Source organism: Dermochelys coriacea, chromosome 1, assembly GCF_009764565.3.
Source record: "Dermochelys coriacea isolate rDerCor1 chromosome 1, rDerCor1.pri.v4, whole genome shotgun sequence".
Classification (NCBI taxonomy): Eukaryota; Metazoa; Chordata; order Testudines; family Dermochelyidae; genus Dermochelys; species Dermochelys coriacea.
Window position 1 is genome coordinate 296,884,520 of NC_050068.2, and position 16,960 is coordinate 296,901,479.

The window sequence follows — 16,960 nt, forward strand, 5'->3', positions numbered from 1 at the left end:
TAACAATGGGCATACATCAGTTTATACCATTGTTTAAAAAAGGCCAGTGCTTTAAATGTCTGTAGCAGTGCTATTGGCACACTTGTTTGATACTGGGTGTGACAGGTTGGATCACAGAAACCATCTTAGAAACTGCTACTTGATGTGCTGAGACTACTTCGGAGCCCATTTTCCCTGGCAGCCTGGGACTTCAGTACCTTGTCTGGTTGTGCCAGACACGCCAGCCTGCTGCCAACACAGACCCAGGTCTGAACCACATCCCCCAAAAGCTGCAGGCTTAACTGAAAACAGCTTAAGAAGTGCTCCTGTCTCCCACCCAGAAGTGCTCCAACACCCAGATACCCAACTCCCAATGGGATCCAAACCCCAAATAAATCCATTTTACTCTGTATAAAGCTTATACAGGGTAAACTCATAAATTGTTCGCCCTCTATAACACTGATAGAGAGATATGTACAGCTGTTTGTTCTCCATGGTATTAGTACTTGCTCTGGGTTAATTAATAAGTGAAAAAGTGATTTTATTAAATATAAAAAATAGGATTTAAGTGGTTCCAAGTAATAACAGACAGAACAAAGTGAATTACCAAGCAAAATAAAACAAAAACACACAAGTCTAAGCCTAATACAGTAAGAAACTAAATGCAGATAAAACTCACCCTCAGAGATGTTCCAATAAGCTTCTTTTGCAGACTAGACTTTCTCCTAGTCTGGATCCAGCAATAACTCACACCTCTATAGTTACTGTCCTTTGTTCCAGTTTCTTTTAGGCATCTGTTTGGGGTGAAGATGCTATTTTTTGAGCCAGCTGAAGACAAAATGGTGGGGTTTCTAGGGGCTTATATAGTCTCTCTCTTGTAGGTAGAAACCCCTCTCTTCCCCTGTGTAGAATCACAGCTACAAGATGGAGTTTTGGAGTCATAGGGGCAAGTCACATGTCCAGGCATGTCTCAGTTGTCTACAGGCTGATGCCATTGCCCACATCAGGAAAGCTCAAACGTGGATTGGCGTCTATCAAGGTCCATTGTTAGCCAAGTACTCCCAATTACTTGAATAACCTCTTCACACTAAGTTGACCAAATCTGTCTTAGGTGCTTTCTACAGCAAACACTTTAAACACAAGCATAGAGCCAACACTTATAACTTCAGATATAAAAATGATACATGTATACGAATAGGATGAATACATGCAGTAGAACATAACCTTTGCAAAGATATGTTACATGGCATACCTAGCATAAAACACATTCCAGTTATGTCATATTTACATTCATAAGCATATTTCTATAAAGCATTCTGGGGTGCAACGTCACGCATCCTGGTTCAAGTGCAGGAATAAGTGTTATACATGTAAAATGTGAGCTTTGCCGCAATTAACAAGAACTCTTGCCTCCCCATCTCTCAAGTTCATGTGTTCTGCATGTGATCTGATAATTACCTGCAAGTAGTTTGGATATTGCAAAATGGATGCTTCACAGAGTATAAAGATAAGCCTCTGGCCAGATCCTTTTTGCCTGACTCACATCCATAGTCCCATGATATCATTAGGTAAAGTTAGCAGCAGCATGTCTCAGCTTCCAATTTTTCTGCTCTAATGGCTGAACACTTAATCATTTAATATTTCACAATAACCACTTAGTCCTCATCTGACTGCATTTTCACACATGTTCTTTTTCACTCTGCAATCCTGGATGGTAGAGGGCAGTTAGATCATTAGTTACATTGTTTACCAATGTAATAACTTACCTTTGTGAAACGTGTACAGCTGTCCCGGGCTGAGCAGAGGATGAATAAATTGGATCAGTGCTATTGTGAAAGGACCTGCACCGTGAAGGGCACCACCTACAGAGAATTTGAATCCTGGACAGATGGCTGTAAGAACTGCACTTGCATGGTATGGCTACAATTTGAGCAGAAACTCAGGGACCCTAGTGTCCTCTTTATTTACAGTTTTAATGAAACAATATAATGATGAAACTTTCACAGTTTCCTCAAGGTAGCAACAATCAAGTGCTAGCAAACCTGTTTTCTAAGAAACACAGTGTATTAAAAATGTTTTATATATTTTTTCAGCAGGACCAGTATATGTAGTTTTGCCCCATTTTCTTGCATGCCTAGGAGGATGCTAGGTAAAGTAAGAACTATACTTGAAGCAATATATTTACTCATCAAGTTTTTCCCAAGTACTGTATTACAGACTCTTTCTCTGGATAATTAATTCCCTGGTTCTTTCTTATACTATAAATACAGCTTGGTTCTTAGCAGATGATTTAATGGACCCTTTGTGCCTGATTCCATTAAGTCTCCTTTGGTTACATTTGATCAACATGTAATAAAATGTAAAATGTCAGTGCTGTATGCATGTCCTATTATACCACAAATAAAAAAGGATTTGTTTTAAGGTGGATGAAAGATCCCCTCGGGTACCAAAATTCCAGAATTAATTGCATGTATCTTTGCAAGTACCAAATTATAATGTCTTGGTTAATGCACATCCATTTTAAAACTCTCATTAAATGCCTGATCCAAAACCCATTAGAAATCAATGGAAAGACTTCCATTGACTGCAGTGCATTTTGGAGTAGGCCCAAAAGCCCTAGATAGATGTGCTGCAGTCTTTAATACCTTGAACTTTTTTTCTTAGGCTTATTGTCTTTTTGTTCCACAAATTTCTGGGGGGAAAATTACCAGTTCAATTTTTAACAGTTTATTGTTAGGTAGTAGAAGTTGTAAGTAGAAGGAACTACCAGTAACAAACAGAGTCTGATATAATCAGATAAAATGCCTGTGATTGAGATCGTGTTAAATGCACGGTATGTTTTTGTCTCAGATTTTTCATACAGCTATGATGATATTATCTTTTTTTAAAATGAATGCAGTCTTTCATGTGAAAATTGGAAGGCACAGTATTGTTCTATGAGGCTTTTATACTTCACACTAATCTACCAATTTGCAATTGATTGGCAGAATGTCTATGCTCCAAATGATTTAAGATTTCTTTTTACCAAGCAAAACTGTTTTCATCTTAATGATCACATCAGACTCATAAAAAGCCTACTTGGAGTAATAATATTTTAAAGACCTAGGTTTGAATCTTTCTTTATACTAATAATTAAGAGAAACATTGTAAATATGACTTAATTTGGTATTGCTGAGGAGTTTTTCACATTTAAGAAACAACTTTTAAATTCATGTATTTCACAAAAACTTTATATTAAAACACCTTTTTTTTTTCTTCCCAGAATGGTACTGTGCAATGTGAAGCACTGATTTGCCCATTTTCTGATTGCCTACTGAATTCTGCTCCTGCATATGTGGATGGCAAGTGCTGTAAAGAATGCCAATGTAAGTTTTATTGTGTGGTGCTTCTTTCTGTCAATTAGTATTTTTGAAATCTGAAAGGAAGATGTATGTATCTTTCAATAGAGATGTCACCAACAGAGCTGGTTGCAAAATGGTTTGTTTGGGGTCTTTTGTGGAAAATTTCAACTTTGTTGGAAAACAGCAAATTTTTTAGCTACTGACATTTTTTCAGTTTTCAGCCAAAAAATGTTGGTTTTGGAGGTTTCAGTTTTCTGGCAAAAAATCAAAACATTTCAAAAAAAGCAGACATTTTCTGTGAAAATTTTCATGTAAACAAAAACCTTATTTTCCATTAAAAAGAAAGTTGACAAAAATTGTGTCAACAAGCCTTAGTCACCACTATCCCCATCTTTGAATGCAGTCTTATTTGATTGGTTGGCTGGCTGGACATGCAGATACATCAGGTCATAGAGTTTAAGGCCAGAAGGGACCATCAGATCTTCTAATCTGACCTTCCGTATATCACAGGCCGCCAGTACCATCCGGCACACACACACTAAACCTAACAATGGAAATGAGACCAAAGTAAATGAGACCCACAGGAGACTAGATTATTATGTACCACAGACAGAAACTAGGACAGACTGAGGTGCACCTGTGCCCAAGGCCCCCCAGGAAAATGATTAAATGGGACATACCCAGATAATCCTGGCAAGTGACCCACACACTATGAGGAAGGTGAAACCCCCCCAGTGTCAAGCCAATCTGACCTGGAGGAAAATCCCTCCTGACCCCACATATGACGATAGTTATTTGAGCAAGAACCAGTCATCCAAGCACCTGAGAGAAAAAATGCTCAGAATATTTGTGCCTTGAACTCGCTTTTCAGTCTAGAAGAATATACTTCCAAAATAACATTAAGGCATTAGAAATAGTGATCTGCTTTATGGATCTTGTTCTGCAATTAAGGAAACAGTAGATCTTGGCTTAAACAACCACCCGAGAGACCAGAAAAAATCAATAGCTAGAGATGTTCTTTCACAAAAGGTCATACAAAAATCTACTGGATACTGCATGGGGATAATTTAAAGTGATCACTTAAGATAGGGATTTGCATGTGGTTTCACTGTATTTTGGGGCTGATTGCAGTCATGATTGTGGAGGAGAATTTTTAAGTTAATCAAATCCATGGGAGGGCTGATATAGTACTTGAGGTTAATTATGATCCATGGTGGACACATATATGGTATTTGGTTATACTAAGCAATGGCAGAACCTTTTTCTTAAGCTTCTGTGCATTAAATTGTGCATGTATTTCTTTGTTCTAGAATTTTTGAGGGTGTCCTGTGTGATGTTGGATGTAATTTTTTCTTACCCAGTATGCAAGAACTCACAGCTGATTAGAATGACGTGTTGTAAGGAAAATTCAAGAAGACATTTTGTACTCCATTGATTTTACTTGCACAGTTCATTTATATTTAATTTTGTTAGAAGTTACACAAAGACCATCCCATTTTATGAAGCCTTGTTACCTTATTCTAGTAGATTAAATCTAATTGAGAGGAAATTGGAATTCAAATATACTTTTTAACAGGAACATAGAATTTCTGTGAGGAATAGATGACTCAGGGAATTGGTAATATGATATAAGACTTGTCAACTCTAAGTCACTATTTCAAATTTTGCCCATGTCGATAGAGACTGAAAGACGTTTGAAATCCATTTGGTCAGCTACAATATCTGAAATGAGTTGTTGATCTCCTATGGACAAGTGTCTTCATCACAGTTGGTATTTTTGTTGGCAGGCTCAGCAAAGAGGGCAAGAGCGGAATGGGCATGATGAACACTCGGCCTCCCTTACAGAAAGTGGGACCTTTTGATAATGGTTGAAATGCATTGGTACCACAATATGATAAAACTTGCACCATCATTACCTTTTTGTGTGTATTTAATATAATGGATGACTTCATTTTCCCATGTTGTTAATCCAGCGTCTCTTGCACCATTAATTCCGTTGTTCAGTCAGTGTGTCATCCAAATACACACACACACACACACACAATTTCTAATAAAGTAGCAGAAATAAATGGTCAGAGCATAAAATGATCCCTTATTTCCTGTTGGTTTTTAAAGTTAATAATTCATTTTTCAATTTATTTCATGAAAGGCAGAAATGTAGGCTCTGGGGATATGAACGTATGACTATAGGTTCCATTTTGTTCTCTGTATTCTCATTTTCACTTTTTAAAATTTCCTTTTTATTAATTAATCTTTATTTTAAGTTGATAATCTTCATCAAGAGAAATTTTTATACGTACAGGGAAAAGTAAAGTAATATTAACACTTACATTGCTTTATGAAACAGTACCACAAGAAAAATGATATCATGGAACTTATTGTATATCAAAGTTGGATGAAATCCTTGTGCTTAGTTTGTGACCTTAATCATCATAAAACTGAACAAGTCAGAGTGCCAGAGGTCAGATTATTCCTGGTGATGGTAAACCCCAGGGAATAGGGAGGGAGGGTAAGGACACCTATGGAATATGTATTTGCTTCACAGGCATGCTTTGTGGAGTTGCTTTTGGTGTTGGCAGTTCATGCAAATGCTAAGTAGACTGTGTCCCTGTTTCTTTCTTGCACCTTCAACTTGTGCCTGGAGGTTACTGAAGCTCTAGTGCCCTGTAGTCACTGTGCTTGGTCATGTGGTGGTGGGAAGGACAAGAGTGGAGTGCCTTTGTTTTGTTTCTATGGGGGAGTGGAGGAGGGCACCTATGGCAGCCTTGCCTCCCATTCTGTCACACACCAGGCAGGGTTCCTCCATCCACTACTTCATCAGCATAGTTTTTCATCCCTTATGACCTACTGGAACTGTACAAGGGGTGTGAGCAGGGGCCAGGATTTGGCTTAATGCTACCTGACATACCTGAAGTCTGGAGATGTACAGGATTTAAGATGACAGGTTTCTAAGTGTTTTACAGGTTTGTGAAGTATTTCAGTGACTCAAGTGGGGAATCTGATGGAGAGGAATAGAACTGGGAGTTACAGGGTTCTGACATTAATTGCTGTGTAATCTTGGCTATGTCATCTCTCTAATAGTGAAAAGAAATGTACCTATCTCACAACTAAATGTTTCTAAAATGCTATTTGTGTGCAAAAATATTGCTTAGCCTTGTCAGTAGAAGAGGTGGGAATTTAGGACCAGCCCTGTACTTAACCTATTAGGCCACATAGCTCTGTGGAAAGGAGGCAGGTGAGGCTTCTTCTTTGGGAACACTTTTTAAAATGTACAAGTTTGGATTTTTCAATAAAAGCAGCTTTTCAGTTTTTCTTAAACTTCCAATTCATGAAGAATTAAATGCATGAAATCTTGCTGAAAATTTTCATTAAATTGGTTTCATTTTGTGGACACTTTACCAACTCTAAAAACAGCTCTAGTTCTGATGAAATAGCACCAGTGGTCTTTTGAGGGACTGCAGTAGGTCTTGGATCAGGCCATGGGTGAGACAGTGAATAGATCAAAAATATGGAGAAACTGCACTGGGTCAAATGTTTGTTTTCTGGTCTATTGTTTCTCTGGTGGTGATGCTACAGTCATTCAAATGTTGTGGGTTTTACAAAATATGAATGTTGTAGAAAGTCATGGACTTTAAGCTTTTCAACCATTGCAGAGGATCAGCTGCTCTTCAGTCATAAATCTTTATACTTGTCCTTTTAAGATACCAATGTAAACAGAGAAGAAATTCTACTGTTCTGGTATGGGTTTCTGAAAAAGCGGAGAGGTTGAACACAGTACTTTCAAAGTATCAGCAAAAGAGTGCTAGACATAACAGTCGCTAGATTGTTCAATGGAACACTCTAGCGTTTATGGTGGACTCCTGCTTTTGGTGTGCATACTTTCTGAATGCTACTTAGCATTTTGGGACAGTATTGTCCCTACAGCGTTAGCTCTCTAGATAACCTGTTCTGAAATGGCTCACGTGACCTGATTCCTCAAGCCTTTGAATAACATACAATGATAGTACTATGAGATAATGACAGAAATAAATGCCTTATGTACCAGGTTGTCCCACAGAGATGAATTACACTGTCACAACATACTCTACTGGATATTTACCCAGGTTGTACTAGTATTCTGCAATATTGTGTCTTGAGTTTTAGTGTCTCAAGCAAAATGAAATTGTTCTTAATTTAGGAATAGTACAAATTACTAAAAACAAATTTTGAGGGAAAATATTGCTGCATCTATGTTGATCCGTGAAATCAATGGAGTTACTCCAGATTTACAGGGGTGTAACTTGAAAATAGAACTTGGTCCTCAATATTTATTCATCTTCATGTAACTGTCCCCATGATTTTTCACAAATGTTTGTTGGAGCCTTTAAAATTCAATTACGCTAAAAAGGTACTGAGTGTCTAATATGCAACTGACCCAAAGTCTATTAAAGTGAATAGAAAGATGCCACTGGATTTCAGTGGGTTTTGGCTCAAGTCCTATGTGCTTAGGCTGGCATGGAAAATGAAGGTATAAAGAAGCATATGACCCTAACTCCTCCATTCTTGCTTTGATTTGCTTGTTTTAAGATTCTGGCATGGTTTATTAATCTAGGGCAGTAGCAACTTCTATATTTTGCATCAATCATGTTTTTTTTCCATTGCCAAACACTTTAGGGGACCACTTGGGGCTTGGCTTATGCCTTCAATGAGCACTACTTTTTGAATTTATAAAATAGATGAGTTGCTTGCATCAGGAAAGCAATGCTACAGTCTCTCATCTACTAGCTACTCAACAGTTTCCTCCTGAGAAGGAAACCCATTGCTAGTCTCCTGTACCGTGAAGGTAACTTTCTGGAAACTAAAACATAATTTACTTACAGTTACTGGAATTTTCAGAATAGATTGCTTCCACACACTCCAGCTCTCCCTTCCTCGTTCCTCTGTCCCCTTTTATTCAGAGTCTGAGTCCTGAACAAGCATGAACTGAACAAGTAAATGCATTGTGCCTCTCTATAAGCTTTCATGCATCAGAGTGTGTGGCTCCCTCCTTGGATAATTGTTTTTTAATGGTTATGGGGGATCTGCACAGAATGGCACTCAACTGGAAGACTGTAGATCTGGGGGCAATGTATCACTGTATTAGGAGAATTCCAGTTAATGGTAAGTAACCTAATTTTAGTCTCTTTGTCTGCCTAAGGAATGAATGATAAAATAAAGTAAATTTAAGCATATTGCTATTCGTTAAAATATCTTTGCATTCATGTACAGCAATCCTATGTGTTAAGAACAAACTGAAATACAATATTGGTAATATTACCATTAGAGAATTTAAAATATTTTCACATTGAAAAGTAGCTATAGGCATCTTTTTCCCTTATAACCTATTCCTGTGTAGAACTTTAGCTCTTTTCCTTTCCTTTTCATTACATTCTCACCAGGGAGTTCACAAAATATAAAATCCCTGCAGCAAATTATTTTTTTTATTTCCAGTGCAAATAAAATCGAACATATGTTAGATATGAATATTTTGGCATTCATACTACTGGGAATAGGCATTTCGATAGTGTTCCAATCTTTCCAGTATGTCACTACTTATACTTCAATAGTTGTCATCTTGTAAGTAGTAAGAAAAATATGGTTCACTCTATATGCAGGAAAATCACATTTTGTGTGTGTGTGTGTGTGTGTGTGATTTCAAGATGCTCATTCTTGCTGGTAATGAGCTAAAGGCACTCTACACTTGTCCTATTTGATTTTTTTTTTAAGTTCTATTTCAGGGAGTGCATGGCCAATTCAGAAACCTGTACTAGATATTCTAGCACATGCTTGAAAGCTTGTATTTTGGAGTACAATGCCTGTGATACCAGCAACAGTGATCTGTAGAGGACTGTGTGCTCTTATAAAGGACGAGTCTAGTTGTACCTGAAAACCCAAGAACTGAAAGGCTTGAAAAGATCCATTAAGGTCACAAAGGAATAGCGAAGTGCAGCATGAGAGCACATCACAGCATCTGATGGGCTAGACTGTCAAAAGAGATTTAGGACTCGGTGGGAGCTAAGTACTTTGTGCAAAAAAAAAGAGAGCACAATGGCAGTCTTAGGCCTTTTTGATGGTAGAACTGCTACACTGGACAGGGTGATCTTGGAGGAAGGGAGAGGAGCATAGAAGGGGAGGTACTGCAAAAAGGCAAGGTGTCATGGTCAAAAGAGCCATATGTTCAGTGGCCCAACAGCTCCTAAAAATAGAAGGAATGGGGAGCATAAAATTAAATTGAAAAATAAAACATAAGAGTGTGATCTTACTCATATGACATTATAAGAGAAGGTTGAAAAATTAAGTGGGAAAATGGGTAACATAGGGTTAAACAAAGAATAATATAATTTTTCTAAAAAAGATACTGATATAAACAATACTGCCAGGAGCATCTAATGATGAGTTTAGTAAGGAATCCAAGATTTCTTACATTTGAATTAGATGGGGCTCTTTTCACAGGTCAGACATTTTGTCATTGCTTTATTATCCTACATCTCATTATATGAACAGTCTAATAAGGCATCCCGAAATTCTAACTGAGGCAACTTTAGAACATATGACACGCGCTTGTAATTATATAAAAACTTAAACCTATAACACGATTAGGACATTTAGTGACAATCCTGTCACACATTCCTCAGTTCTATTTGTGTCTGTTCCCTTCAAAATGATCTTTGTCTTCCTACCCTGTACTTAAAAACTCTCAAGACCTATCTGATGTACACTGCCACCATATTTGCTTTTTTCATTGCAATTGGGCATTGGGCTGAAGGCTACAATAATTCCCAAATTTCTTCTCTCATCGTTATTCTGCACCTCTAACCGTTTAGAAGTCATTTTGATGTGTCCTTTTTTTCTTGCCTTCTGTATTTATTTGCATTAAGAGGAAAGTGCTATCCACTTGTGTAGAAAATTATGCAACAGCTTAAAATAGCTGACTAGAATTTTCTTTTATATACTGTTTCTATCAAATTTACTACTTGTTTATCTGGAAAATGTGTTTGCATAAATTTTGATTATAAGTTTGAGCTTCTAGTGATAATTCTGGCAGTAACCCTCCACTGCCTCTTTCCATCTTGGAAAGAGTAGACTGTATTGAAATTTTTAATTCTGGTTTCCCAAATTGCATTTTAGGCAGTTATTGAATAGGTGGAATTTTGTGAAACTCTCAAATTTTTTTTGTTAAACATAGCTTTTCTTAATGGATGAATCAAATATCAAAATATCATTTACTGATTTTTTTTGTTTTGTTTTTGTTTTACATTGTCAATCATCATGGCAAATGGGGGGATAAAGTGAGAAGATTTTGTGCCAGGGCTGGTAAATTTTCATAGCTGGCTTGTGGTGATTGCTGTATCCTACTTGTGTATCTATCTTGGCATTAAAACTATGCTACAATGGGCATCATTGCCTGATGTAATAAAACGGGGATGAAAACCTTGATGTCTGTTAGCAGGGGAAGTTCCTACCCTGTTCTGAACCTGAAAATGATTTTTTTCTACCTTGTTCTGTAAAAAGGCACCCAAATACTTATTATTGTAGCAAGTGGAATTTTTTGCACTCTCTGTAGGTAGGGAATGATGAACTACTTTGATTCACCCTATATCATCTCTCCCTTGAGAAAGTCATCTAAACTCTAGCTTCAGTTCCTTAAGCTGCCTCTTTTAAATTAGGCTCGCATTTCCCTTTCTCAGATTTATGTTTTGTGTCTGACATTTTATATTCAGGTTTGCCCCCATAACAAAGACAGATTTCTACTTGCAGATGTTTGTTCTAGTTTTGAGCAGATTACTTCCATGCATTCCTGAAATTGTAGCATCCTCTATTAATTCGATTTTACAGACTTATAGAATGGTAGGTTGTGTTATCAAGGTGCTCTGCGCTGTTCTATCCACAGAAATGACTTTGAATGAATCCTTTGTACATCTAAATCAGCAGAAAGTCAATTCCTAATATAAACTGTGACAGGGTCGGGCCAGATGGCTATAGGAGAGTAATAGAAGGCAGATATATTAGCCCCAGGCTAAGTAGGTCCCTTTTCCCTGGGTAAGGGAACAGGGAAGGTTCCAGAACAATCAGGAACCTTCTGGAGATCATTAAGACAGGCTGATTAGAACACCTGCAGCCAATCAAGAAGCTGCTAGAATCAATTAAGGCAGGCTAATCAGGGCACCTGGGTTTTAAAAAGGAGCTCACTTCAGTTTGTGGTGTGTGTGTGAGGAGCTGGGAGCAAGAGGCACTAGGAGCTGAGAGTGAGAACATGGACTGTTGGAGGACTGAGGTGTACAAGCATTATCAGACACCAGGCAGAAGGTCCTATGGCGAGGATAAAGAAGGTGTTGGGAGGAGGCCATGGGGAAGTACCCAGGGAGTTGTAGCTGTTGCACAGCTGTTCCAGGAGGCACTCTAGACAGCTGCATTCCATAGGGCCCTGAGCTGGAACCTGGAGTAGAGGGTGGGCCCGGGTTCCCCCCAAATCTTCCCAACTCCTGGTCAGACACAGAAGGCGTTGACCTGGACTGTGAATTCAGAAAAATGGCCATGCTGAGGGCTGCTGTGAATCTCCAAGGTGAGCAAATCTGCCAATAAGCGCAAGACCCACCAAGGTAGAGCAGGAACTTTGTTACAAAACACAGAGGTAATGTCAACTTTTGCATACAGTATGCTGCGCTATACAGTTGCAGGCCTTTAACCAGGGTAGGAAATCATAAAATTATAAAAATCATTATAGACTTAAAGATTGCCATTAGGTCTTTACCTCCATATATACAGAGTTGTTAGTCAGGGAAGGATGCATATTCAAAAACTTCTCATGTTATTGAGTTTTGGGTTAATAAGTGTTATTGGTTAATAAAAGAATCACATGCTAGTTTCCAATCATTCTTTCCTGTCATTACAATACCCTGCCAAATTGTGACAGGTGCCCCGGGGTGAAACCTGAAGCTGGGGTATAGCTGAGCCCTCTCTTACCAACCTGGATTCCCTCTCACACTGTGATGCTATGGCAAGCTTTAAACCCCTCCAGGTACTGCACTTACACAGACATCCACGGCAGGGACATACCCAACTGAGTTACATGAATTCTTTTGCCAGCCACTCATGAACCAATGATAGAGAGGCTTCAGCCAATTCCCCAGAACTCCCCAGACTAGGACTCCAGAGCTGTACTGTCTTGCCCTGGTCAGAAACCTGACCAGTGTAATTTTATTACCCAGTCCGCCCCTCCTTCAGTGTGGAGAGGACATGCACTAGCGCTTCCCTTTGCACTTCAACCAAAACTCACTGTTTTAGGTAAAATGTGAAAAAGATTTATTAACTACAAAAATATAGATTTTAAATGATTATAAGTAGTAAGTGTACAGATCAAAGCTCGTTACCTTAAAAAAAAAAAAAAAAAAAAAAAAAAAAAGTAAAATCACAATCTGAGTTCTGTAAACTAGACGGGATTTGAATCAAGCAGTCTCACCCTGATGGTATAGTTCCTTAATACACAAGCTGGGATTCTCCTTTCCAGCCTGTGACAACCTCCCCCATTTAAAGTGTTTGTTCTCCAGACGTGTTCCCAGGTGTTGAGTTGTGAGGAGAGTGAGGACAAATGATGAAGTCACTTCCCCTCTTTTATAGGTTCTTCCAGCTTGCTGAAAAGATCTTTTGCTATGAGGTGAGTCAAGCAGTGTCCATTGTCTGTGCGACCTCTGAGAAGTCTTCATTGTATACAGATCCTGGGATAGTCCTTGGTAGCGTGGATTCCCCTTAATGGGCCATTCACGCTGTCTGGCTTCTCTATTGTTGTACCTGGAAGGCTGGTTGTAGGTGTTTCCAATCTTACAACATATTTCAGTAACATACACATAGCAAAACTTCATAACTTTGCATACAATTATAGCGTATGTAATCCAACAAGATATTAATGTTCAACAGATCAAGACTTTTAAAATGATACCTCAGAAGGCACACTTTGTGCAAACGTATCATAAGTATATGACCGTGGTAAATATAGGGGTGCCAAGGTGTTGTTTTGGGATACAGAGCATCACACAAATCTTCCTTCTATCCATTCCACATGGTTAAGCCTAGCTCTCTGTCTATGTTTCTGACATGAATCCTTGAACATTATTCCGTGGGAGTCTGATGGGGTGATCACCCCACACAGCTATAGAAGGGATTATCTCTGCCCTGTCCTACTGTGGAGCAATGGAGGCGAGTCCTTCACAGAGCCTAGAGAGGCTACAAGGGAAACAGCCAATGAGAGAGAGGCTGAAAGGAGCAGCCAATCAGGGCCCAGAGGCCTCATATAAAAGGAGCTGCAGGGCCAGAGGTAGTCAGTGGCTGCTAGGCACTCAGGGAGTGAGGACTGTGTCTCAGGGGGGCTGAGAGAACTTAAGTATCTTGGACAGAGCAGCTGCTAGCAGGGATCAGGGGACCAAGAGGGAACTCCTGGCTGTCTACTGAGATGGGACAGCTGAAGGCCCTGAAGTGACTGCGAAGAAGGTACTGATGCTGTGGGGAAGAGGCCCAAGGAATTGTAGCAGTGTGTAGAGAAATTAGAGATGTAGCAGGAGGCTGCCATCTATAGAGTCCCTAGGCTGGGATCTGGAGTAGTGGGTGGGTCTGGGTCCCCTCCACCAGCCACTGGGGAAGTGGCTAGATTAAGGACAGTGATACCCACCCCTGCAAGGGGAAAACACAGTTGGTGACATGGCTGGAGCTAAGAAGAGGACACTGAGGTTCCTTGGAGTGACACGGGTCTACAGAAAGACAATGTCAGGAGAGGCACCACCAAAAGAGGCACCACTGGTGGAGCTAATTCCTAAGGCAGCCAGTAGGATGTGTCCCTGTGGTGATGTGCCATGTCATATGGAGTTTTTTGCCTGAGTAAAAACTGCAGGACTGAGTCTTAAAAGCATGAGCAAATAAATAAAAATAACCCCCCTGGTTTCTGTTCCCTTGCTCTTAAATGTTTGTTATGTGGTACACAACATTTTTTTCTCTCATGTGGGTGGAAAGCTTTTTACCAGGGCTGTTTAAATTTAATCCCATTCAGTCTTCCCTCTTGCTGACAATTGATCGTAGGTTGCAAAAGCCCTGCCCTTCCTTCTTTTTTCGTAAAACTTCATATTTTTCTAGTCTAATCTTGTCTAAGTGTATTTGAACATAGCTCAAGATGCTTTATTTTTTAAATAAAAACGTTTAAAGAAAAAGAAGAGTTCCTCACCCTTGAAGAATGAAGGCTTTCTGCTTATTCCTTGTTCTGGAGACTGAAGGTCATATTGCAAAACAAATACACAGATTTGTAGCTTTCAGAAAGCAACATTCAGCATTCCAGGGTTGATCTGGAACCAAACTGATGTCTCATCAGGTCTTTAAGTTGAAAAATGTCATTCAAGGACAAATGGGTTCATTTGAACAATATTTGTATTTGTCATATTGATATTGTGGTAGCATGTTGGAGCCTCAAACTATGCCAGGACCTTTTTACAGGAGTGGTCTATCCCTTTAAAGGTAGTAGGAGTCAGCCAACCTCCTATTTCATGGCATGGTCCTTTAAAGTTTTGGGAGTTTGGATATACACAAGCCCTAGGAAGGGACAGAGGCAGATACTGGGAGGGAGAAAGTGATCCCAGGGAGTGGTCTCAATTAGTGCTTTGGGAAGGAGGGGAATTGGACTCATGCTACCATTCCTCTAAGAGCCCGTGACCAGGAGCTTTGGAGTGCAGGGTGAGCAAGGCTCCCCTCTGTTCCAGACTCCTGGCCACCCTTAGGATTTATGGGGCCCAACACAGTATTATTAAACTGATGCCCCTATGCTCTACTGAAGGCGGTTCCCAGCCAGCGCCGCTGATCCCAGTGTGTCAAGGGGTCACAGCCACCACCCAGGACCCCCAGAACCTCCTCACCCCATTGCTGACACATACCAAGCTTCATACACAGCCGCGGCAGTGGCTCAAGGCAGGCTTCACGCTGTCACATGGGGGCTGCATCTTGCCAGAGCCCACGGCCCTCCTGCAGCCCCCTTGCCACTCCTGGCTCACCACAAACATTTTGACAGGAAGTACCAAGCAGTAATAACAACAATAGTGTGTGTGTGGATGGGTGGGTGAGAGAGAGAGGGAGAGCCCGACAGAGAGCCAGTGTGCGTGTGGCTGTGTGTTGGGAGGCTGTGTGTATGACAATCTGTACTGGGGGACTGTGACTTGTGAGAGGCAGAGTGTATGTGGGGGTGACAGCCAGTCTGTGTGAGAGAGACAGTGCGTGTTGGAGACAGTGTGAGAGACGGTGAGCGCACTGTCACTTTAAGTCTCCCTCTCCCTCCCGCCCCCACTCAGCCCAGTTCTCCTTCCCCCCACTCCCCTACCCCCTGCTGACTCCTATGGAAGTTTCGCTCCTCCTGGCCTGGCCCGGCCTGGCCCCTGCTGGAGATCGAGCGGTGCAGGCAGGCAGGATCCAGGGAGGGACTCTGCTTTGGGTGGTGGTGGTCCCGGTCACCGCACCGCCAGTGACCCGCTGCACTGCTCTGGGCTCCCGTGGGCTGGGGCAGCAGAGCCAGAGGCTGGAGCTGAGCCTGAGGAGCGAGGGAGGGAGGGAATGGGGTTGGGGGCAGGGAGATTCCAGCTGCAGCCAGCGAGGGGAATGGTGCCCCAAATTTTTGAGTGCCCTACGCAGCTGTGTATGCTGCGTATGCCTACGGACGGCACTGCCCAGTCTATCAGGAGGAGCTCTGGGAAGGAGGGCAGCGTATATGCTGTTTTCTCCAGCATGATGGAGTCTAGCAGCACCAGGAGGACTGCTGACCTCTCCAAACTGACAGGTCTGAGTAAAAAAGAGTCTGTTTGAGAGAAGTTGATGGAGGACTGCACCTGGCCTGAATTATAATCCAGCTCCAGGAGGAGGGCTGTGGACTCCTGATTTAAGGAGAGTGAGACTGTTTGAATTATAACCTAGCTCCAGGAAGAGTGTTGAACTTGGGCACAGATGCTTGTTGGCATTAGAAGAAGGGTTGGACTTGGGGGCTATTTTTGTCCATTCTGACCACATGACTGAAGAGCATGCAATGCTGCTTTTGAATATAATGAGTGACTGAAGCAAGGGCAGATCTCTGAGAGATTGACAAATATTTACTTTATGCTCAGGATTAGTTGCTGATCATGCATATGGAATGCCTCTAACTGCTCCAAGTCTGCCTGTAAGAGGGTCCAGGTTTCTCACCTATATAATAATATAGGTAGTACACAGGTTTGATGGATCCTGAATTCTGTCTCAGTGCAAAGACATTTTTGCATCCATAGGGAGGACATGCACTTCACGCAGGAGATGGTGAGACATATTCATCAAAGAATGTCTGGTTTGCTGTGACCATTGGAACCTGCTTGCAGCCTAGGTAAATAAACTTGTCAGTGCTCTCCACGATACTCAATCCCACCTGAACCAGGGGTTTTGGTGGCTCAGCTCCAAAATTCTAGACCTTGATCTTCTGGCATGAGACATTCAACCCCATAATGGGGGTTGTAACTGGGAGAGCTTGGAGGGTCGGGACTGAAATTCTCCGACTTCTCCACAAGCAAGGCAGCATCGTCAGTGTAGACTTGGTTGGTGAACACTTTTGTCTAACCTTGATTCCGATGTGTGGT

General features: G+C 40.8%; 1 protein-coding gene across 2 annotated transcripts in view; it reads left to right on the plus strand.

Moving 5' to 3' along the window:
- Positions 1-16,960, plus strand: part of NELL2 (neural EGFL like 2) — a 240,447-nt gene that overhangs the window by 69,090 nt on the left and 154,397 nt on the right. For both annotated transcript variants that reach the window (XM_038381970.2, XM_038381978.2), the window contains exons 8-9: positions 1,765-1,893; positions 3,242-3,344. In XM_038381970.2, the coding sequence (XP_038237898.1) occupies positions 1,765-1,893; positions 3,242-3,344 (232 nt within the window). The remainder of the gene's footprint in view (positions 1-1,764; positions 1,894-3,241; positions 3,345-16,960) is intronic.